At 35.5% G+C, this 21,528-nt stretch overlaps 1 protein-coding gene across 1 annotated transcript in view; it reads left to right on the top strand.

The window, feature by feature from the left end:
• LOC145669019 (sodium-coupled monocarboxylate transporter 1-like) overlaps window positions 1-21,528 on the top strand; it is a 64,476-nt gene that overhangs the window by 27,989 nt on the left and 14,959 nt on the right. The window contains exons 7-9 of the mRNA XM_081737359.1: window positions 4,762-4,916; window positions 13,241-13,381; window positions 16,379-16,487. Coding sequence (XP_081593485.1) covers window positions 4,762-4,916; window positions 13,241-13,381; window positions 16,379-16,487 — 405 coding nt within the window. The remainder of the gene's footprint in view (window positions 1-4,761; window positions 4,917-13,240; window positions 13,382-16,378; window positions 16,488-21,528) is intronic.

Raw genomic sequence — 21,528 nt, forward strand, 5'->3', positions numbered from 1 at the left:
AATTTAGTACGTATATATCATTGAAAGTCCAATCCAAGTTAATGTGGGAAGCTACGTAGGCAATCGATAAATTATGCCAATTTCTATCAATATATTTAAGCAACCTTGGCTTGTTTATAAAATAACAGGCATTCAGGTATGCAGAAATATACAATTTGGTTTCGTTTCTTATGTTGAGGCTTAACATCCTTACGTAATACCGAGGTTATTAAGGAGAAGATTCGCTTAAAGTTACATCCGAACCGCTACTTTGTTTACGCATGAAAGAAGGGTTGTGGTTCAACCGAAAATTGAATGGGACACCTTGATTAAAAGGTGAAAAGGAAATACAACTAATGCAGATTGTTTGATGTGTGGAAACGTCACCATGAAGTTCACACGATTCGCATTTTTCGTTCTTTTTATTTTTTTGGTTTAAACCAGTTGTTTATTAGAAAAAAAGCAGTTGGTGTAAACCAGCCAACCCTAAAAGTAAATACTTCCTTTTTTAAAAATACACAAATAACTAGCAAAATTCTGTGTAGTATTTTTACTTCAAAAATTCCATACCCTCTTTTTGGAACAAAATAAAAGTAAAATAAAACGTAAGAAGAATACTTAGATTTATATGATACACTTAAAGGCTGCACATCTAGAGCTTTTGGTTCTGTATATTCTTGAAATTCTATAGTTTTACATAACCACCATCACGGTTTACTAAGTCCTCAAGTTTTCTGAATTTTTAACAAGAGGGATTCAACATATGAAGGGTGTGAGGCAAGAACATGGTAACCCACAATTTTACTATTTTAAAAAAATTAGAGATTTTCTGCTGCACAATCCGTTTTGAAAGTCAGAAAGCTGATTTTTCACATAATACTATACATGAAGGACTGAACGAAGCGGTATGCGTTGCTGTCTATCTGGTGCTGCATAACTCAGCAATTGAAAATTTGTTGGTTACCATGTTCTTGGCTCATACCCTTCATATCATTACGGAACTCTCCCCACCCCACCAAAAAAGGACTACGGAATATATTTAAGTTAAGATAAATACAACTGCACAAGAAACATGACTGAGTGGAGCTTTTGCGCTTCTATCGGGAAGTTCGGGACTGAACCCAGCATTCGACCGTTCTGACAAAGCTTTTCTTCTTCCATCTGTGAAGTACAAATAGTGCATGTACTGTGAGTTGGCCGACTTCCTTTCTTCTTGTTTTAAGTCATTATTATTACTAATTACCAGCAGTGACGGTTTTGCGAAGGTTAGAGGGGTGGTCTTTCGGACTGAAGCCTGTTCCCCAAAATTACGGAATGTCTAAAATAAAGGAAATATCTATTAGTTATGCCTTTACTCATAAACTTTAAGCTCCCGTCAAATAAAAATTACGAATGTTTAGAAAAACTAAACATTAGTAAGAAAATCCCCTCCCAAAATACTCTTCTAAATCTGCCACTGATTTTCAGTATAAAATGATCTTCAAGGTTCTATTTGGAAGATTCTCGCTAAATATATCAACGAAACGAAATATTATGCCTTACTCATAAACTTCAAGCTCCTCCCAAATAAAATTAGGACATTTTAGAAAACGAAACAATCAGAGAAACCCCTCCCAAAGTACTTTTCTGAATCTGCTACTGATGATTTGTATAAATTAGTATTCAAGATTGTATCCGGAAAAATTATTGCTAAATTGTTGCACACGGTTTGACGGATATATTGAAAAACGTACGCTTTGACGGATATATAGAAAAAATAAGTTTAACTTTTGCGCTAGAAGCTAGAGTACTAAGCTCTTAGAAATGAAACACGGATGACAAACTATAATGATCTAGAGAAGAAAAAAATGTCGATAACTCAAAAGTTAATTAGCCTCTGAAACTGACCTCAAATACTACATTCTTCATGTTAGCTTTGATTCATAAAACATGTGCTCCATCCATCTTGATGGTGAATTTCAGGGCGGAATATGGCATTTAGGTCATGAAATTCTTATCTAGCTATAGAATATACTATAAGAAAGCTATGTAGATAGAAAAATCATGAAAATGAAAAAAGCCAAATTTTCCAAAATTCTCGTTTTTTTCCCAAAAAAGCCGGCTTTTTATGTGAAAAAATCATCGATTCAAAAAAGCCGGCATTTTGCATCTCTAGTCACATTCCCTGTAAAAAATAAAGGAAGCAGGATTAAGGGTCACATTTCAGTAATAGCTGAGTGGTAACGTAGGATTAGTAGATGTGTCTGGAAACTAGAAGAATATTTTGTAATCATGAAGCAACAATTTCAGCACATCACATTTGTATCTTGGTTGTTGGCTGAGAGATACTTACATTCGGAATTGTCACATTGATCCAAAGCTGAGTGTTTTTGCATGGAATATCATTGGATTTTGTGTATGGTGGTGTATACTAAGCATTGCTGTGTAATTTTCCATGAAATGGTATATCAATAAGCAGTGCTCGAAGTGGAAAAAAAGCAAAGGCGGTATGCTTTATTACGATTTTGACTCAAAATGTCGGCTATTTAAATATTTTCTTGATGACTGAAAAACCAGAGACGGTATGTCCTCATTACTGAAAAACCAGAGGCGGCATGGCATACCACCGCATACCGTGTCACTTCGAACACTGTCAATGAGGATTGGACCCGATCGTGGTCTTTTTCATGGAAACACTTTTCAGCAAGACAATAAGCGACTGCTTTTGATATGCAACGTCTGACATTTCCTTGATGTACCTGATGTTTCACATTCTTTTTACTGATATTTCACTACGATTGAATACATCTGTACCAATTTTATGAGGCATCCAAACACAGCAGTTTCCACCTTTACAAAGATAAGTGTGCTCACTACACATTCTTCATGAAGATGTAGAATTCGCAACATTTGATCACTTAGAATGTCCAATAAACATACTGATACATACATACATTCACTTTTACGGGAGATCCACGTTATGTTTTTTTCTAAAAAAAATACCTATTACAAAACCTCGACACTTAAATGCCTACGAAACACTCCGGATGAAAAAAATAATTGAGTTTTTGGTGCACTTAAACCCTTGGACCTTGTTAAAAAATCATTGCGACAGTTAAAACTAAGACTCGTTTCATCCGCAACACATTTCCTGAGCTTAACACATACAACTCGATCCACCATAATCAGAAGTAATCTCTTTTGTAATACGAGCGTTTAAATGTACATTGGATGCAGTTAGCTTTATAATGTTCTTTCGGAAATTTAGTTAGAATGGACTTACATTTCCAGATTGTAGGAATTCCTGTTATGTTTGAATACAATTTTACAGTACCAAGTAGTGAAACGTGTCACAGGTCCTTCTGGATTAGGATGTATCTGCGACTGTTATCAGCTGTGACACTCTCTCCTCTTCAACTATCGAGTTGTAAGTTTTACACGATTTTATAAGAAAACATTTAATGGCCATTTCCACATATACTCCCAACTCAAGACGAGATCTGACCAACTTTAGGTTACACCAATAGGAAACAAATAAAAACAGAAACTACACTATTCAATGGAAGTGAATTTTCCATTATTATTGTTGTTATAAAGGTAACCAAGAAAGTTATGTCGCTTTTTGTGGAGGTCTGTGTTCCATTCGCCTTCACACCATGAGTTGAATGAAAACGGAGATTAGACGAAGGCCACTTGTTGGTGTGGATATATCCAACATACTACTTGGTCGTGTCAATTCAGTTACACTGTGAACGTGAACGACGTAAGAACAGAGTGAACATGGGACCTCCACAGAACATTATAAGAACGTAAATGTTGTATGACTTCAAACTGGGGTCAAACGGCGCTGCAGCGGGGCGGAAGATATGTCAGGCCTTTGGTGAGGGTGTCGTGACTATGTGGAGAGTGCAACGATGGTTTAACAAGTTTAAGGACGGTGACGACAGACTCGAAGACGCACCACGTGCCGCAAGACCAACACATGTACAAAATGAGGATCTTCAGACATCAATAGAGGCGAACAGTGGCCAGACATGTGAGGAATTGGGATTACTATTCAGTGTGAGTGGAGAAACCATTCGACAGCATTTCCATCTATTTGGGAAACACTACAAGTTGGGTCCATGGTTCAAGATGATTTGACTCCGGGTCAGAAAGCAACACGAACAGGCACCTGTGCTTCTTTACTGTCTCGTTTGATGAAAGCGCCATTTCTGAACGGGTTGTTGACTTATGATGAGAACTGGGTCCTGTACAAAGCTCCACGGCGCCGTCGCCATTTGTTAGTATCCCATGAACTGGTTCCACAACAGCCGAAACCATCACTGCACAAGACGAAGGTCCTCCTGTGTGTTTGGTGGACTGCTCGCTGCTTTGTGCTTCGGGAACTGCTACCAGCTGGTCAGAGCATCAATGCAACTGTATATTGTCAGCAATTGAACCGTACCGCGATGGAAACCATGGTCTTCCAAAATGTTGGCAGAAGGTTGTCGATGCTGATGGGGACTATGTTTGATCTTCCAGGTACATCTTAGGTAGCATATCGATGTTCAAAGGTAGTGGGTAAAAAAGCGACATAACTTTCTTGGTTACTTTATATTATTGCATTAAGTATTTCATTTTCTCTATCATGCTTACTTCTTTGAAAAATATTTTACTTGGCATTTTGATGTTTTCATTTTTCATCTGTAGTATCAACTTTTATCTCTCAGACTCAAACTTACCTGAGTTCCACCATATGTTTATGTATGTTCTTATTTGATTGGTTGTTAAGCCTAATTTTTACGCTTTATTTTTTTGTAGGGAGGTTTGAAAGCTGTTGTTTGGACAGATGCCTTACAGACAATTGTGATGTTTGGCGCCATGATAGTGGTTGTACTGATGGGAACAATCGCAATTGGAGGTCCAGCTGAGGTTTGGAGAAGAAGCGACCAGGGTGATAGACTCGAATTTTTCAAGTTGGTAATCCAGCACTAACACTAAACCTTCTTTATATGAATAGACTTGCCTCCGGCTAGGTAGGGACTTCGACCCAGGCCCCTGTATTTTCTCGGCGTACAGCCTCGCACTTCGTATATTTGTAACTGTCTCTAATGTTAAGTGATTTCGAGACTTGACCATCTTATTATAATAATTGCAACCCTCACCCTTTTCTCTTCCCGTCATTTTCATCCCTTCTAGTGAAAACGTCAAGAAACGTTAAACACATCATTAGTTATTTTAAATTAAAAACCCAAATAACAATTTTCATGCCTCTAACCATTAAGGGATTTCGAGATATGGTCATATTATTTGAACAATTACAATTCCACTCTTTTTTTCCCTTCCAGCCAATTTTCTTCGTTTCTAGCAGGAATACCAAAAAATGCTAAAATACGTATTTTATTATTTTAAATGAAAGTTCTAAATACGAAATTTTGTGTCTATAACCTTAAAGAGTTTAGAGATATGGCGATCTAGTGATAACAATCGTAACCCCACTTTGTTTTCTTCCCTCCTAGGATAAATATTTAAAACAAAATGGTGAAGAGCATGTCTAATTATTTTAAACGACAAGCCCAAATATCGAATATCATGTCTTTAACCTTAAAAAGTTCTGAGATATGAACATCTTATTATAATAATTACATTTTATAATTCCTTTCCTTTACCTTCTTTCTTTTTCAGGTCAAATATAAAAACGTTTCTAATTATTTTAAATTTATTAGTCCGTATACACAATTTCATGTCTCTAGCCTTCAGAGATTTCGAGATATGAACATTTTAGAATAATAATTGCCATCCCTTTACCCCCTTGCTCATCGAATTTTCGCAATTCATTTCATTTTGAAACCCTTAGATTACAAATCCTATGACATTTCTACATTTTAAGTTTTGAGTTTAAGCGTTTTTGCTTGGGCGCTGATCAATTAGTTAGTCAGGATTTCTCCTTTTACATACAGAGGTAATGACTATATCTCTCTCAATCACCTTATATTTTTGTATTTTAAGAATTCAAAAGTGATAGAAGGAGTCTACTTGAAATTGAGTATGCTATCCGTTATGAAAGTGGCATAATGAATATTTAAAACATCCTCTATATATTCGAATAGTTCTGAAAAAATATGTAAAAGCATAAGTTATTTCTATATTACTGTTGGATTTCTGGAAACGGAACTTTATAATGTTAGGTTCTTTTCTTACTACGTTTGAATTCCACAGTTTTATCTGTTCTCCCTTTTCTTTTTCTTCTTCTCTCCTGTTCTCCCTCTTCCACCTTTCTCTCTGCGTCATTTCTGAACCTCTGTGTAATAGACATTTATTGGTTTCAATTCTTCATTGTGTTTGTTTCAATTTCTCCCTACATCAACCTATGAATCTTGTTTCGTCTTGGGTTTTGTTATTTCATTTTATCGAAACTAATACATGTGTAGTTTGAAATTAGAATTGCGCTCATGTTGTTAGCTAATTTTAGTATGGGAGAGAAGAAAGAAGGAGAGAGATAGGGGGTTTCTTTACCTGACACGATTATGGGATAAGAAGGCGTATATTGGGTGGCCTAACTGCACAGCCTTAGCTGTCGCATTTTTTATGCGGAGAGTACCAAGGAGGTTATAAGATAGAGGATGTGCCCGTATTGAAAAATCATGAAGACATACGTCACAGTCTCGCCACGCTTACTTCTCCATCTCAGTTGGCTCAACATATAATCAATGTCCCACAAATTAAAGTTAAAAATTGCAATATCTTACGTGCTATTTCTTGAATATTACGCAAACAATCGGAAGTTAACCTGATCGCGAACTCAATTGACGTTAGTATGCTCGAACGCGATTTTCACTGGACGTAATGAGTTTGAGCAACATTGAAGTAGTGACTCGAACTCCGAACGAAGTTAATACGCGCCGTTGTCTTTTTAAAAGTTTAAAAATAGAAAATGAAATATTTTTCTTTTAGTAAAAATAAAAACTCAATCACTAATACCAGACAAAAAATAGCAGGAAAATTAGAGTACATAATCCTAGATTTTCAAGGTTTCTCTATTCTGAATCTTGAAGTCTCACCTTGCACTTGGCTTCTATACAGGTTTCTGATTGTATACGATGCACTTCAACACTTTTGACTGGACATTTGAAAATACTGTGAATTCTAAAGTAGAGTTTGAAAATGTTAATCAGCAACAAACTTCTTACAACGTAAGGCGTTGTTTACCTCTGCGGCAAAAATAGCATATTTTGCACCTCAAGTTATTTCACTTTGCTAATCATGGCTTGGTCTCTGTTTTTTGACTGGCTTAAGTATGATGTTTTGAGTAACGATTACTTGGTTATATAAACAGAATTTTCATATATTGTAAAACAAGATGCAAAAGGAGTTTTAATACAGTTAATAAGAAATACGAATTTATTATTGGTTTGGGAAATTTATATAGCCCCACTATTTTCCTTTGCCTACATATTCAATAATCATGTAACTTTTGATTATCATCTATTTAGTCACAAAATGATCCACAATTTCATCACACTACCTTAGCTCCTTCTATGGTATTTATATAGTATTGCTTAAATGATATTACCAAAGAAATTATCACGACAACAAGCTCAATTAAAAGTAATGACTCCAAGCCTGAACAAAATTATTAGACTTGAGCTCAAGTAAGACCAACTCCAACTGAAGGTGGTGAGCCCAAGCCTAGTTGCGGAAAGTGAGACAAAGCGCGACCCTATTTGAGCTTAGGGAGCCCGAGCCTAAGTGAGCGCGTAAACAAATAAAATTAGTGAACGCGATCCCGACTGAACTCGAGACCCATTGAAAGTAATGAACCCGAGCTCCATTCAAGGTAAGCCCGAACGAAGTTAAGTGAGCCGAAGGGCAAATCGAATCAGTGAGTGCGTTTCTGAGTGAGGCCGAGCTCCACCAGGGGTAGTAAGCTCGAGCTCGATTGCATTTGAGATAAGCGCGAACCCCACTGAAGGTAATAACCCCAGCATAAATAAGTACAAGCCTCTCTGACGTGAGTGCGATCAAACGTTATTGAATGTAATGAGCCCAACCTCAAGTAGATGCATGTTTGAAAGAGGTGTGGTCTCCAAGGAGACCATCGAGTGTGAGCTTCATTGAAAAATGTGAGGTTAGCCAGAATAAACGCAAGCCTCAACGAGAATAATTAGCGCTGCTCCACTGAAGGTAATGAATCCGAACACAAATGAATGCAAGCCCCACTGACGTGATTGAGAATGAGCCCCATTGATGATAGTAAATCCGAGCTCAATTGAGATTAGTGATCCCCATAACAAGTAAGCACATACCTCAACGAAACTAGTGAGAGCGAGCACCAAAGAAGCTAATGTCTTCGATCCTCATTGAAGGATGTACGCACAAGTACGCGCGAGCCTCGACGAGAGTAGGAGCGCGAGCCCCATTGAAGGCAGTGAACATTAGCCAGTAATTTGTACATGTAAATATTTTCAAGCTTAAAGCAAAGACTTAAATAACAAATATACGGTATAAACACTACATGTTCACATGTAGAGTACCTGATCTTTTGAGCGAACATTAATGACGAAAACAAAGAAACCACTTGTTTTTCGGTTTATTTTTAACACCTATAGGAATACGTGATCATTATAATGTAAAGGTACACATACGGTCATTTTGACTGTGTATGCATTTTTTATGCTTTTTTTACTATTTGAAAACATCGTAAAGCAATAAAAGGATTAAAGATCATTTAAATTAACAAACAAAGATTATTAGACATGACTGATAATACATGTATGACATTGAGCAACTTATACACAAGCAGAAACTTGTTCAAACATTGACATATTATATACTGGTGTAAGCTAAGGTTCACAAACTATCTCAGTTTTCTTGCTCACACTCAAACACGTTGTTTAGCTCAGTCTCTCAGTCTCTCAGCACATACTTCTCTTTGACATTATCCATATATTGCGAGGTTGCACTTGATGCATTTTCTATCACTTCCTAGTGGGCACTTCTCACATGTTTTCCTTTTATGGAATGGATCATCAGACATGCATTCGACCTGGGGAGCAGCATTGTTTTGCGAAATTCTGTGTGGTGATTCAGGGGGAGGAGAGAGAAAGGTATTGTGAACGGGGAGCGCCAAAATCGACCGGTGTTGCCAATATCAGAACGTAAAAATTCCCATCGGTCAAATTGACCGAAGTGTACTTATAGGTGTTAAAAAAAACATTGATACGAAGAGGAATATTATCACATTTAACGTATCGCGTAATTTATTACTCGACAAGTGACAAGAATAAACAGAAATAAATAATAGAGCAAATTTTAGAAATCAACCGACATTCCTTCAGATGAGAACGAAATAATTTCAAAAACATTAAATAAATTGCACATTTGTTGCTGCCATCGTCTTTCAAGTAGGTAGTTTATGTATTATTCTATATATTTGTTTACACTTTGTTCAGAAAATAAACTCCAGTTTTATTTTCAATAGTTTGACTTTTTTTTTATTAGATAATGATAATTATTAGGGATGTTAGAAAATGTTTGTGCTTTCTGTGTAGTGACTTTGAAAAGAGGTAGAAATAACGTGGGTTAAGTCGGATGAACAAATTGAATGAGCCCACTAGGGAATCAATTTTGCACCCAGACACTTTCTAATTATAAACACGTTATGCCTCTCTATCACTATTGTTACGACCACTTTAACGTAAAACCTAAGTGAAAATCTTTATTGATTCCACAATATCTAACTAAAAATATCTTAATAGTCATGAGGTCTACCCCAGGGATGGAGTGGGTCAGTGGGTCGCTAATCAAACGGATCAAGATTTGTGAGTGGATCAGCGGGTTACGGATCAACAGGACGCGATCCACTGCGACTCTCTGACCCACTGACTCACCATGAACCACTCTAACCCACCAACTCACCGACAGCCACTCTGATCCTCCGACTTACTCTGCTCAGTGCATAATAGACAGTATCTTCTGAACACTAGTGAATTTGTCTACGTTTTACTTCCATTTTTCTTCCTTTTTCATTTGTTTCTATTTATTTACCTGAGATGAGTATAAAAAGGATATCTAATTGAAAAAAGGATTTCAGGCTCTTTTGGAAATTGTTATCTGTAATTGTAATAATACCATTACAATTTAGTACTTGGCTTTCGAAACACAGTCGAATTTTACACTGATTTTCTTTCTTTACGTTGGCCTACTTTCAAATTTCATCCTATTTTCCACTGAAAAGTACCTGTAATCCAACAAGGAAATAATTATATATGGTAATTAAAATAAAATCCAACATAATATTGCTCATGACAAATAATTTACCATTTCATATCGTGAAGATCAGATCCACTGGTATTATAACAGAGCGGCGCTTGAGCAATTGGTCGTAGAAATTCAAAATCTGCTTATTGATAATTTCACAGCCTTGTTTCATTACAAGTGTAAACTCATTCGTCAGTGGAGAGGAAGGCGTGGGTCATTGGTCAGAGTTGTTGACGATGGGTTTTGGTGGGTGGTAGGTTAGAGTGGGCCATAGTGGTTGGTAGGTAAGAGTTGGCCATAGTGGTTGGTAGGTCAGAGTTGGTCACCGTGGATTGTGGGTCGTAGGCCAGAGTCAGTCACCTTGGGTGGTGAATCAGTGGATCACGGTGGGTGGGGGATCTGTGAGTCATGGGCTAAGTTTTCATTCACTCACGCCATCTCTGGTGTACGCAGGTATTAGGCAAATGATCACGAGTACTAATGGGGTTCCAAAATACAGGTGATACCCATTCAGTCTTTCCAGAAATTTAATTATCACACATTGCACAACAAATAGCAATGAAACTTTAAATTATGAATATATAAAGACTGCTTTAATGGGTATAGTAATGGCCAAGGCCAGGATTATTATGTGCTAAAAACTACAAAATATTTATTTTTTATGTACTAAAAATAAAAACATATTTGATAAAATTAAAAAATGACAAAAATAACAAGCAAAAGTATGGGAAAACGCCCAACATAAGAAAATTAAATACTGGTACTCACCAGTAACTCCTATTCATCAGACGTTAAAATTCCATGGTCTTTGCAGTGAACAACTAACGTCTTTTTCAAATTGTCCATCTTAAAACCATGTCTAATGTCACGGAAAAATACCTTAGATTGAGAAAAGGAAAGTTATAATATATCACACGATGTTAAACTCGCGTATATGAAAAGGGGCATATCACAAATATTCACACCATCTACTTTACTTGTGCTTTGGCCTTCCAATACTTCCCATAATTTACATAGGATTTTATAGCCAATGCTTTCCTTAATCAAATCATATTTTATTTCTTATGACTTCAGCTTTCGAAGCAGAAAGAACATGCAAATTTCTTTCAACTCACTGTACTTTTTTAACCAAAGTACTCAACAAATTGGCAGATATGAAAACCAAGAAACATTTCAAGCCACAAGCCACTTACTAAATTTTGAACAATTTCAATAGATGAAGCATCGTCTGGGTTTAGTTTAGTTATTACTACAGATATACATGCTCCAAACTTCTCCGCACAATATAATACTCCAATAAGTCAGGTACCTCACCGCGTGATTACTGGTGTTGGAGGAAGTAAAAGATAGGGATTTGTTTCTTTGAAAAATTCAATTCTAGTTGGCAATTTTACGACTTTTTCCTTCTGACACTAACTTGTCCTGACACTGACACTAACTTTAGGATAAAGAGTTCGGATTTTTTCACATAATCGTTGTATGGTGTTTCATGTGAATCATGTAAGGGTAGCATACAGAAAGAGCTTCACCAGCTTTCGTCATAAAAGGAGCACCATCAGTTAGAAAAAGCACAACATTGTCATATTTCACGCCACTCAGCCACAAATGTGAAAAGATTCATTGAACAGCCTGGGAATTGTCACGAAAGTTCTTTAGAGGGTAGCAAGAAATGTTGTTTGGAAATTATTTCATCACTTTTCAGTATACCTACTTTAACATTTTTCACTTTTCTAACACTAATAGAATCACTAGTTTCATCAATGCTTACACAAATTTTTACGTTTCCACATACGAATCTAATGTGTGTTAATGTTTCTTCATAACATTAAGTAGATAGTTTTGCCAGAAACGTTGACTCATCTGGGGGACTCAAGTTCATATATTTGGTAAGAAAATTTCGGAGCTCCGGATTGTTTACCCTATACAGGGTTATGTCAGCAGAAACGAACGCTTTACATAACATAGTACTGTGTATTTCTTGTGACGCTGGAAGATGAGAGTCAGTAGGTTCTTCGATGAGAGCTTGCCGCGATGAAACACGTGACGCAGCAGCGATATGTTTACTACCTGACAAGTGTTTACTATCGTGTAACGTTGATCTATACTTACACGTTTGACAAAATAAGATTTTACCGTCGGTGCTAAAAACGTGTTTTTTAAACGTTCACACAAACTGGATGTCACTGTGCGACAATGACTCAATTAAAAGAGTCCCACAACTTTCTGCTATATATAAGACTCTGTCGTCAAATGTCTAGACTGAAACGCGATAATGTTACGAAGGAAAGAGACATTTGGCACTAAAAAGCTTCTGTTAAAAGAGGGACAATAGGGTGGAATTTTGAAGCAGGACTGGAAGCCCTAGCATCACCACAACTGACAAATCACGTGGTGATGAAGACAATGATAACGCACTGCAACGAAACTCTTCTCCTTCTTTAGTAATATAAAATAGAGTGTTGTGCGTACGATTATCTCCCCTTCACCTACGGTCACTTGTCCTCCCCTGAGTTTTGAATTCAAAGTACAAAGCACTCCTTTAGAAGCTCTTTGTATTGACACAAGTTACCCCAGTGCTGATAAGCAGAATTTATGACGACATTGTTTCTGCAGGTGGGAAATTGCTTGTAAATAGATGGATAGATTTATGTACCCCATTCTTTTCCCGATGTTAATTTCTTTCGAAGAAAGAGAAATACAATTCGTTGTGAAATTTAGAATAAAATAATAGAAAATTATAAAAAATATGTATTTATTATAAAATGTCCAAAATATTTTATTTACATAATTTTTCAGAAAATATGTATTTTATGTGAAATAAAATTCGTAATTTACAATTGCAGACTCTCAATTGGGATTGTACGTGTTTGGAAAAAAATAAATTTTTGCATACAAATCCAGGCCTTAATAATGGCAAGTCTCCTGATTATTAAGTAACTGTAATGACGATTATGAAAGCATATTCGATAAATTTTTATTTTTTTCCCCAGGGAGAAAATCATTAAGCTCTTGATAATATTATGTTTTCTATTTATCTCAGTTTTGACCCAAATCCTTTAACACGACACACGGTATGGACTGTCATCTTTGGAAGCTACTTCCGATGGCTCAACTTCTGCGCAGTCAACCAAGCAATGGTCCAACGATTCTTGGCGATGCCATCCATTGCAAAAGCAAAGATGTAAGTTTTCATACCATTAATACTGTTTACGAAGTGTTATTAACTGTAGCAATAATGAATTCAGTAGTTTAGTAACTTTTTGTTTCAATAAAACAGCATAGTTCCAAACAACATTGCTGTTAAAGTCACAAAAGGCGTAGCTCGATTTCAATTTTATATTCTGTTAAATGTTGATATAGTAACTTGCCTGAGTATGGTTTATACATTGTTTATAATTTACAGTTTCTTTTTTTAAAATTATCAACAAAAATAACTCTATATGACAGTTTGGTCTTTACATATTACAAAAAAAAAAAAAAAAAAAAAAAAAAAAAAAAAACATAGGGACTTATTTCAAGCGTAAATTCTAGAGTAACAGAATATAGGGCCTATATGCAATTAGTTCAAAATTAATAAACATAAATTTCATTTATTACTTTCGGCCCATACATAAAAGAAAACTAGAATATATGAGAACTATAGTCCAATCTGAAAGCAACTTATTTGATACTGAAATTTAATTTAATGTAAAAGTTGTTTAAAATTCTTTCAGTTATCGACTTCTGACAGCAAATTACGCGTAGAAAACTAAGTTGCACCAAATCTGTTACAGGATAACACCTGTCTTATTTAAGTAAATTTTACAAAATTTAAATCCTAGATATGTCTTCTTGTTTTTACACGTTTTCCATACAGGAAGACACAACGGAATCTGAATCACTTATGTTAAACAACTTCATAGATTTTCTTGTCTTGCAACACTGTCAGTTAGACTGTCCGCTATAAAAAAAAAGAAAAAAAAGAAAGAAAAAATCAGAAAAAAAGAAAGAAAGAAAAAATCAGCAGCTCTCTACCTTAATGTTTTTAAAAAATGGTTGATTTTTCATAATGTACAATTCTAAGAATTTCAGTTTGTATTTTATATACGAGTCGGACATCTGTATTTCGGAAATCGACTTGTGTAATTTTGAATATTTCAAAATTTTGTAATTTCTTAAATTTTATCTGTAATTTCTTTTGTAGTTTCAAACCAAATTTCATTTATTACTTTCCACTTAAACAAAAACGAATGATGAAAAAGTAACACATAAGATTGAACACTGAGTACAGGTAGAACACGCAACAACTTGTCTTCCTCGCAGTCCTAAGGTCTTAAACCGTCGATCATACCAGCTGGCCAGGATACCATGTCAACTGATATAGCGATCACATTAAATGTGAGGGTTTCCCTGGTACGATCCATTGCGAAGGTGTTTCCGGTGGTCAACATCGTATCATGTTTTCTTCCAGAGTTCTTGCATTTCCTCCCACATTATCGTTCCACCAAATCTACGATTATTATTCAGTTTCATTATCCAGATGTATTCTTTATATTAAAGATAACTGTGGAACGTTGTATTAATGATTCCATTTAAGTATATCAACTATGGAAAAGTCAACACTGTGTTTTATATTATAAGAGTTACTTACAATATGTATACGTACATTAATCTTTTAATCTCTGAAAGTAGCTTCAGTAATAGATCTTAAAAATAAAATATATCTAAAAACGACCATTTTGTTTACTTTGTTTTCAGTTTAGCGTCCCTTTCAGGAGCAAGCAGGCTTGTAACTAAGGCTTGTATCAACCAGGGCAAACACGAAGTTTGGCGCCCAATTAATATATATATATATATATATATATATATATATATATATATATATAACTTCTAGGTATTCGTCCAGCCGGGCATATGCCCCGCTTGTTGCCCCTTAGTAGCGGCCCTAGCAGCGAGGCTATACGAGACGTAGGCCTACAGTGTAACGTGAGATTCGAACCACATAAGTTCCCGCAAGGAATCGAGCCTAGATCTCCAGTGCCAAAAGCGCGTACGCTATCCACACAACTACGAAGGAGCTCTCCAAAACAATCATAACAGGGCTTTTTCTATCTTCTGCACTGAGAGCACTAATTCAGTCAACACTAATTGAAATTTCGTTTGCCAATCATGAAATATTTTGGAAGACATGACCAAAGTTCAGGTTTTCACCTTTTTCTTCCATAATTAGTTTCTGAATATGCAACGGCATTTGACGTAGCTTTGTGCTGACCATACATACACAGTCGTTTCACAGGCTTCGGCTTTTGGATTAATTCATTTTACAGATAGCAAAAGTTGAGTTGATTTTGAGTTTAACGTCCCGTTCAGCAGCGAGGCTATATGAGACGTGGACCTACTGATTAACGGAGGAGCTCACAGATAGCAAAAGAACAGGATAGGACTATTATTCTTGTGCTCAAATTAAGTGTTGTTTAAATTTCAATTATCAGATTAACGTTCATCGCATTGCATTTTCCTTAAATGTTACGAAATATTAACAGTGATAAAGTTATAAACGGATTAGTTCAAGGCAGGGGCGGATCCGCGATCGCCCCCCCAGAATAGGATATACTGTATTATATAATTCTCTCTCTCTCTCTCTCTCTCTCTCTCTCTCTCTCTCTCTCTCTATATATATATATATATATATATATATATATATATATATATATATATATATATATTGGTATACACTCTTACCTTCATTTGATTTCGAACGATCGTCCCCTCCAAACATTCAGCCTGGATCCGCCCCTTCATGATCTCATATGGTACTTCAAGTTGTGAAATCGTCAACGTTTCAATAAAGGAACTCCATACATGCGACAATGTTTTTAACTGCACGTTTCATTTTTAAAAGAACTTCACAGTGTGGCGATCTTGTTTTCTGATTATTTTGACCCAAAAAGGAGTAATTAGCGAGTTTAATTTTAACTCTGACACTTTCAACTGTTTTTATTTTAAATTCTTCAATAGACATAAAAAGAGTATACTAACATAAATAATGCATTGAACCTATAAATGTAATTTTCTAAGTTCTAATTGATTTTTCTTTATTGATTCCGTTCATTAAGTAAATAAAAATGTTTTAGGTTAAAATTATATTTTATTGGAATCATCCAAATAGTCATAATATATTCTTTATTTATATTTTCAGTACAATTTTGATTTTCTGCATTGGTGTTGTTGTAATCATAGTCATCAGCTGTTATACAGGGTTACTAATATATGCAACGTATCATAAATGTGACCCTTTGGTTACGAAGGTAATGTAATATATTTACGTTCAATTATAATGTAACATAATATTAGTTGATTATGTTACATATTAATTGTAACATATTAATTGTTGTAGAAACGTTATATTCAAATTTCTATTTGTTTCTGTAATTTTAAATTTTTAAATAATTATTGATTTTATTAGTATGTAAATTAAGTAATAAAGAACAGTATAATTATGATAATACGAAATCTCATGGAGTATAAATAAATTCGTTCATTATATATAAACGTAATAACATTTATAAATCAAGTTGCGATTCGTAAAGTTTAAAATAAATTTAATTATTTTGTAATAGAAAAAAATATTACTTGATCTAAGCAGAAAACTCTGTTGGTTTATTATTGACATGCTAAAATTCATTAATTGACACTTCAAATTAGTAATTGTAAATGAATCAAGTATATATCTTTATATCAATATACCAATTATATTTATATACATTTCTTTTTCTAGAGTCATTCAATGACTCTGAATCAACTTCCTACTCTTTCTAATATTGACTAAAATTTCTCATTTCCTTGTCATCGTTCCCCGTCATGTTGTATTAGGCTGACGAATGAAACGAATGTTTTGATGCATGGTTTGAAACTCACTTCAACAACTCAACACAGGGATGCATTAAAGTCACATGTCTCACGTCACAAATAATGTACATGTCTAGCAAGTATGCTGTGATACTAAGGGAGTGCGTTGTTGGACAGGATCGTAGGTAAATGCAGCATCGACAATACACAATTGCGAGTGAATTTTTAACGTACTTTAAGAAAGAAGAGAAGGTTGTCAATTTGATCCTTTATATTGAAATGTTTTGTAGATAGAGACAAATAACGTTCCGGGTGATTTTTCCCCTTCACTAATTTTATTAGAAAATTCTAAATAGAAAATGTTTTTGAATAAAAAACATTGTTCTACTAATGCATTCTCTTCTAAGGTACCTTGATGAAGGAGGTTGGTGTTCTGCACGGTGCTCCTTCACTCATAGCAGTCTTCAAAGCACCTCATAGAAAACCCCCCTCAGCCCAAAGCAGCTTCGCGAGGTTATTATGGTGAGGATCCTTTAGTTCAAAGAAAGCTCGTTTAGGTAAATGTGTACTCCTAGTCCAAAGTGACCTCGGAGCAGGTGTTGGTTATTTGATCAGCGATCAGACTGATGCTCGCTTCCTCCGTGGTTCCTCTTTTATGTGTCCTTTTCATGTGACTCGTCTTCTTTCGGTTCCCTTCGTGTGACTCGTCTCCTTTTGGTTCCCTTCGTGTCTTCCTCTATAGCGTATTGTCTGCTTATTTGTAAATAATAGCACGTATCGTCTATGAGCAGGTGCTTGTGTTGTGATGTGGGGATCTTTACAACATAAGTATATTTATGTATATAAAGGGCTATTGTAAATGATCTTCCAGATTTCAATGTTTAATAACGTACGATTATTTATTCACAATGACATGCAACCTACATAAAATTTTTAAAAAAAGTTGTAGTGGCTGGCAAAGATGATGTTTAGTACCCCACTCAACTGCTAAGGTGAAAAGAAATCAATATGGCAGGAAACGAAGACAGTAAAGCATTTTGTGTTCAAGAATTTAAAACAGCCTGTAGTTAGTGTTCAAGGAACTTTCAGGACGAAATTTGGGTCAGATCCATTAAGAGAGCACTGAATTCCGAAGTGGTAGAGAGAATTTAAAAAAGTGGATGTCTCTGCAAGAGGAAATCAATAGGCCAGCTAGGGGTTGATGCGAAAATAGTTGATTATTTGCTTGCGACTTTCAACAGAAGCCCATGAAAGTCATGCAAGCAAAGAACAGAACTTGGAGCAGACAGCAGTATGGAAGATTCTACAAAAATTTTTTTAGCCGTTGATTAAAATTGTTTCAGGTGCCTAACTCTACTAGGTGAAAGACTATAGTTCTGCGATACGATGCAAAACATTAATAGAAGAGGTGTTTTGATTGTGTCAGTAATGTTTAGTAACGAAGGAAAAATAAACAAACAAAATGTGAAAATGTGTCCTTTTGAAAATTCCCAGGATTATGAAGGACATAACTGTGATATCCTCAACGTGAAACTGTTTTATGCAGTCACCCATGAAAAAGTGCATTGTCCTATGCTTTTAGACAAGGACACTTTAACATACTTTTATACCTTCACATATTGGAAACATGGCTTTTCCAGCAGCTGGAAGATGACACAGAAAATTGTATTTTCCATCAGGACAGGACACCCCTACATTAGCACCAGGATGTTAGGAGGAAACTTAACAGAAGGTCACCAAATCAATGCATAGTGGTAGCTAATCATAGGATCATGTTCTGCTTGCTTGGTTCAAATATAACCAAGTACGAATTTTCCTTTTGTAGGTTTATATTTAAAAAAAAAGGGTATCAACCATCCCTACCTAACGAATCTGAAGTTCGAGTACGAAGCAGTTGCATCTATTGACTCTGATATATTGGAAACAGTGTGGCAAAAATTAGACTATCGGATTGATGTATGTGAAATATGAAGGTAACCAAGAAAGATCTGTCGCTTTTTCACCCACTACTTTCGAACAACTATATGTCACCTAAGACGTCCCTGGAAGATCAAAAATAGTCCCCCATGAGCATCGACGACATGATTCTATCGCTATAGAAATTGACCGGTCGTGAAACGAAAAAGAATCAACTGCATTTTGCACCTCTACTACTGATTTGAACTGACGTCCTCTAAAGCAATTGTCCAAGGAATGGAACAGGTGCAATGTCTGAATAATATGACATGTATACGAAAAGAAATTCTTGAATTTTTCATTCATTTAACATAATTTGCATGTCATTATGAATAAATAAGTGTGATTTATTAAGCTTTGAAAAGGAAAGATCTTTCCAATAGCCCTAGATATATAATTTATGTTTATCTTCAAGCATTGAACAAAGGTGTTCTAATGAGTCTGATTGATCTTTCTTTGTTTGAAACAGTGTACTTTCTGGATGGTCCTGTACAACTTTCATTAGGATGTTATGATAATCTTCGATGCTAAGTCCTAAACCACTCGAACGGGTGCAGTGTGAAAACTGTAATTAACATACTTAAGTTAATATTATGCGTATGTTTACGCATACCTTCGATTTTCATTTATCTTGGTTTGATAGAGTATTCTTTCCTTCCTTCGGATGTAGTACTACTGTACTGCAAACGTTTTTTTATATATAAAAATATAGCAAAAAGAAGGAAGATAGCTTTTCAAATTACAATATATGAATAAATCATCTAAAGGAAATACGTAGAAATATACCCACAAAATATACACGGACCACAACAATAATAATGAACTTAATAATTATATTAACACTAATTTATTTATTTATTTATTTATTTGTTTAACAATCACCATATACAGATCCGAGGCCATCTTAGACTGAGCATCTAACAACAACAACAACAGTAATGGAAAGGTTTTGGGAAGATATCGTCCAGGGCCTGCTTAGTAGGTACCATCCCGGCATTTGCCTGGTGTGACTGAGGAAAACACTGGAAAACCCAAGTCCGTATCTTCGGCAGAGGAAATCGAACCCACGACCTCCCAAATGTGAAGCCAGCACTCTACCATTTGAGCTACTTCGCTGGATAACTATAGCTATCATCCAGGCTAATAGATATTATCCAGGCCTGGAAATTTACCTTAAAGAAACCTTATCCTCTTTTACATATTGTACATAATAACATTTTATTATATATCGTTTTTCTATTAACAGTTGCAATTCTTAAGATTTATGCCTAAGGATTGCATATTTCCACACTGTTACTTTATTTTGCATTATTTGTGTAGCACGGGTTCAATAGGCCAAAAAAAAAGCGTTAAGAGCACGGTCTGTTTATGAAGAAACCGATACCAAAGAGTGCTGGTTTCCTTTGTGTGTGTGTGTGTGTGTGTGTGTGTGTGTTTTATATTTATCATATATAAAACGATAACCATGCCTGTTGTACTGAATGGTTGCAAAATATGGTTGCTTACTCCAAGGGAAAAACGTAGACTGAAAGTATTTGAGAATAAGATCCTGAGAGAAATATTCGGACCCAGGAGGAACGGAAATTGGGAAGGGTTGAAACTTTATAACAAGGAACTACGTAATTTATACCGTTTACCAAACATTGTTAGGGTCATCAAGTCTAGGAGGCTCAGATGGGCAGGTCATGCAGTCAGAATGTAAGAACGTAGGAACGCTTTCAAAATTTTAACTGGAAATTCAATGGGAAAACTACCATTAGGAAGACCTAGGCTCAGATGGGAGGACAATATGAAGACGGATCTCACAGAAATAGGTATTCAAAGTAGAAATTGGATCCAGTTGGCTAAGGATAGAAGTAATATTTATCATTTTGTCATGTCACAACTCCCATTTCTGATCTTCAAATTTTCACAGCAAGCAAAACGAAGAAATATATTAGGTAATAGTTAAGAACAGCTACTTCTCATCTCCCGTGCACGACGATACATCTTACTGTTGCACTACCTACAGAAATGATTCTATATCATGTATAAGTGGTAATAGAACACACAACAAACCCAGATCATGTTGCATTCACACTCCAACATGGTGTGAGAATACAGCGTGATCTCCGTTTCTTCTCTATTCTATTACTACTTGTACACCAAATAGAATCATTTTTCTACGTAGTGCAACAGTAAGAAGTATTCACGTCCACGAGACATGCGATATGTGTTTCCAAATCCCCCCACATAGTCATACACTAAGTACAAGGGCACATTATTATTCCCATACGATATAAAAAAAAGATATTCCTAGAAAAACACCCTAAGTACAAGGGCAAGAACTCACTCTTATTACCTACTTGTTAACATCCTAGATAGTCCATGAATAATTCCTGAAAGTATGGCGTTTCTCGTCCTTCCCTAAATGGGAAGTACGGCTCCTTAACTACAACCATATATTATTGCCCCTCTTACAACTCTCCCCGTTAGTAGGGGAAACCACCGGTTTTGGCCAATTAATCTATGCAGGTGAATTATTATTGTTTTTTTTTTTTCGTA

This window comes from Thermobia domestica, chromosome 13 (assembly GCF_964235325.1).
Source record: "Thermobia domestica chromosome 13, izTheDome1.hap1.1, whole genome shotgun sequence".
Classification (NCBI taxonomy): Eukaryota; Metazoa; Arthropoda; class Insecta; order Zygentoma; family Lepismatidae; genus Thermobia; species Thermobia domestica.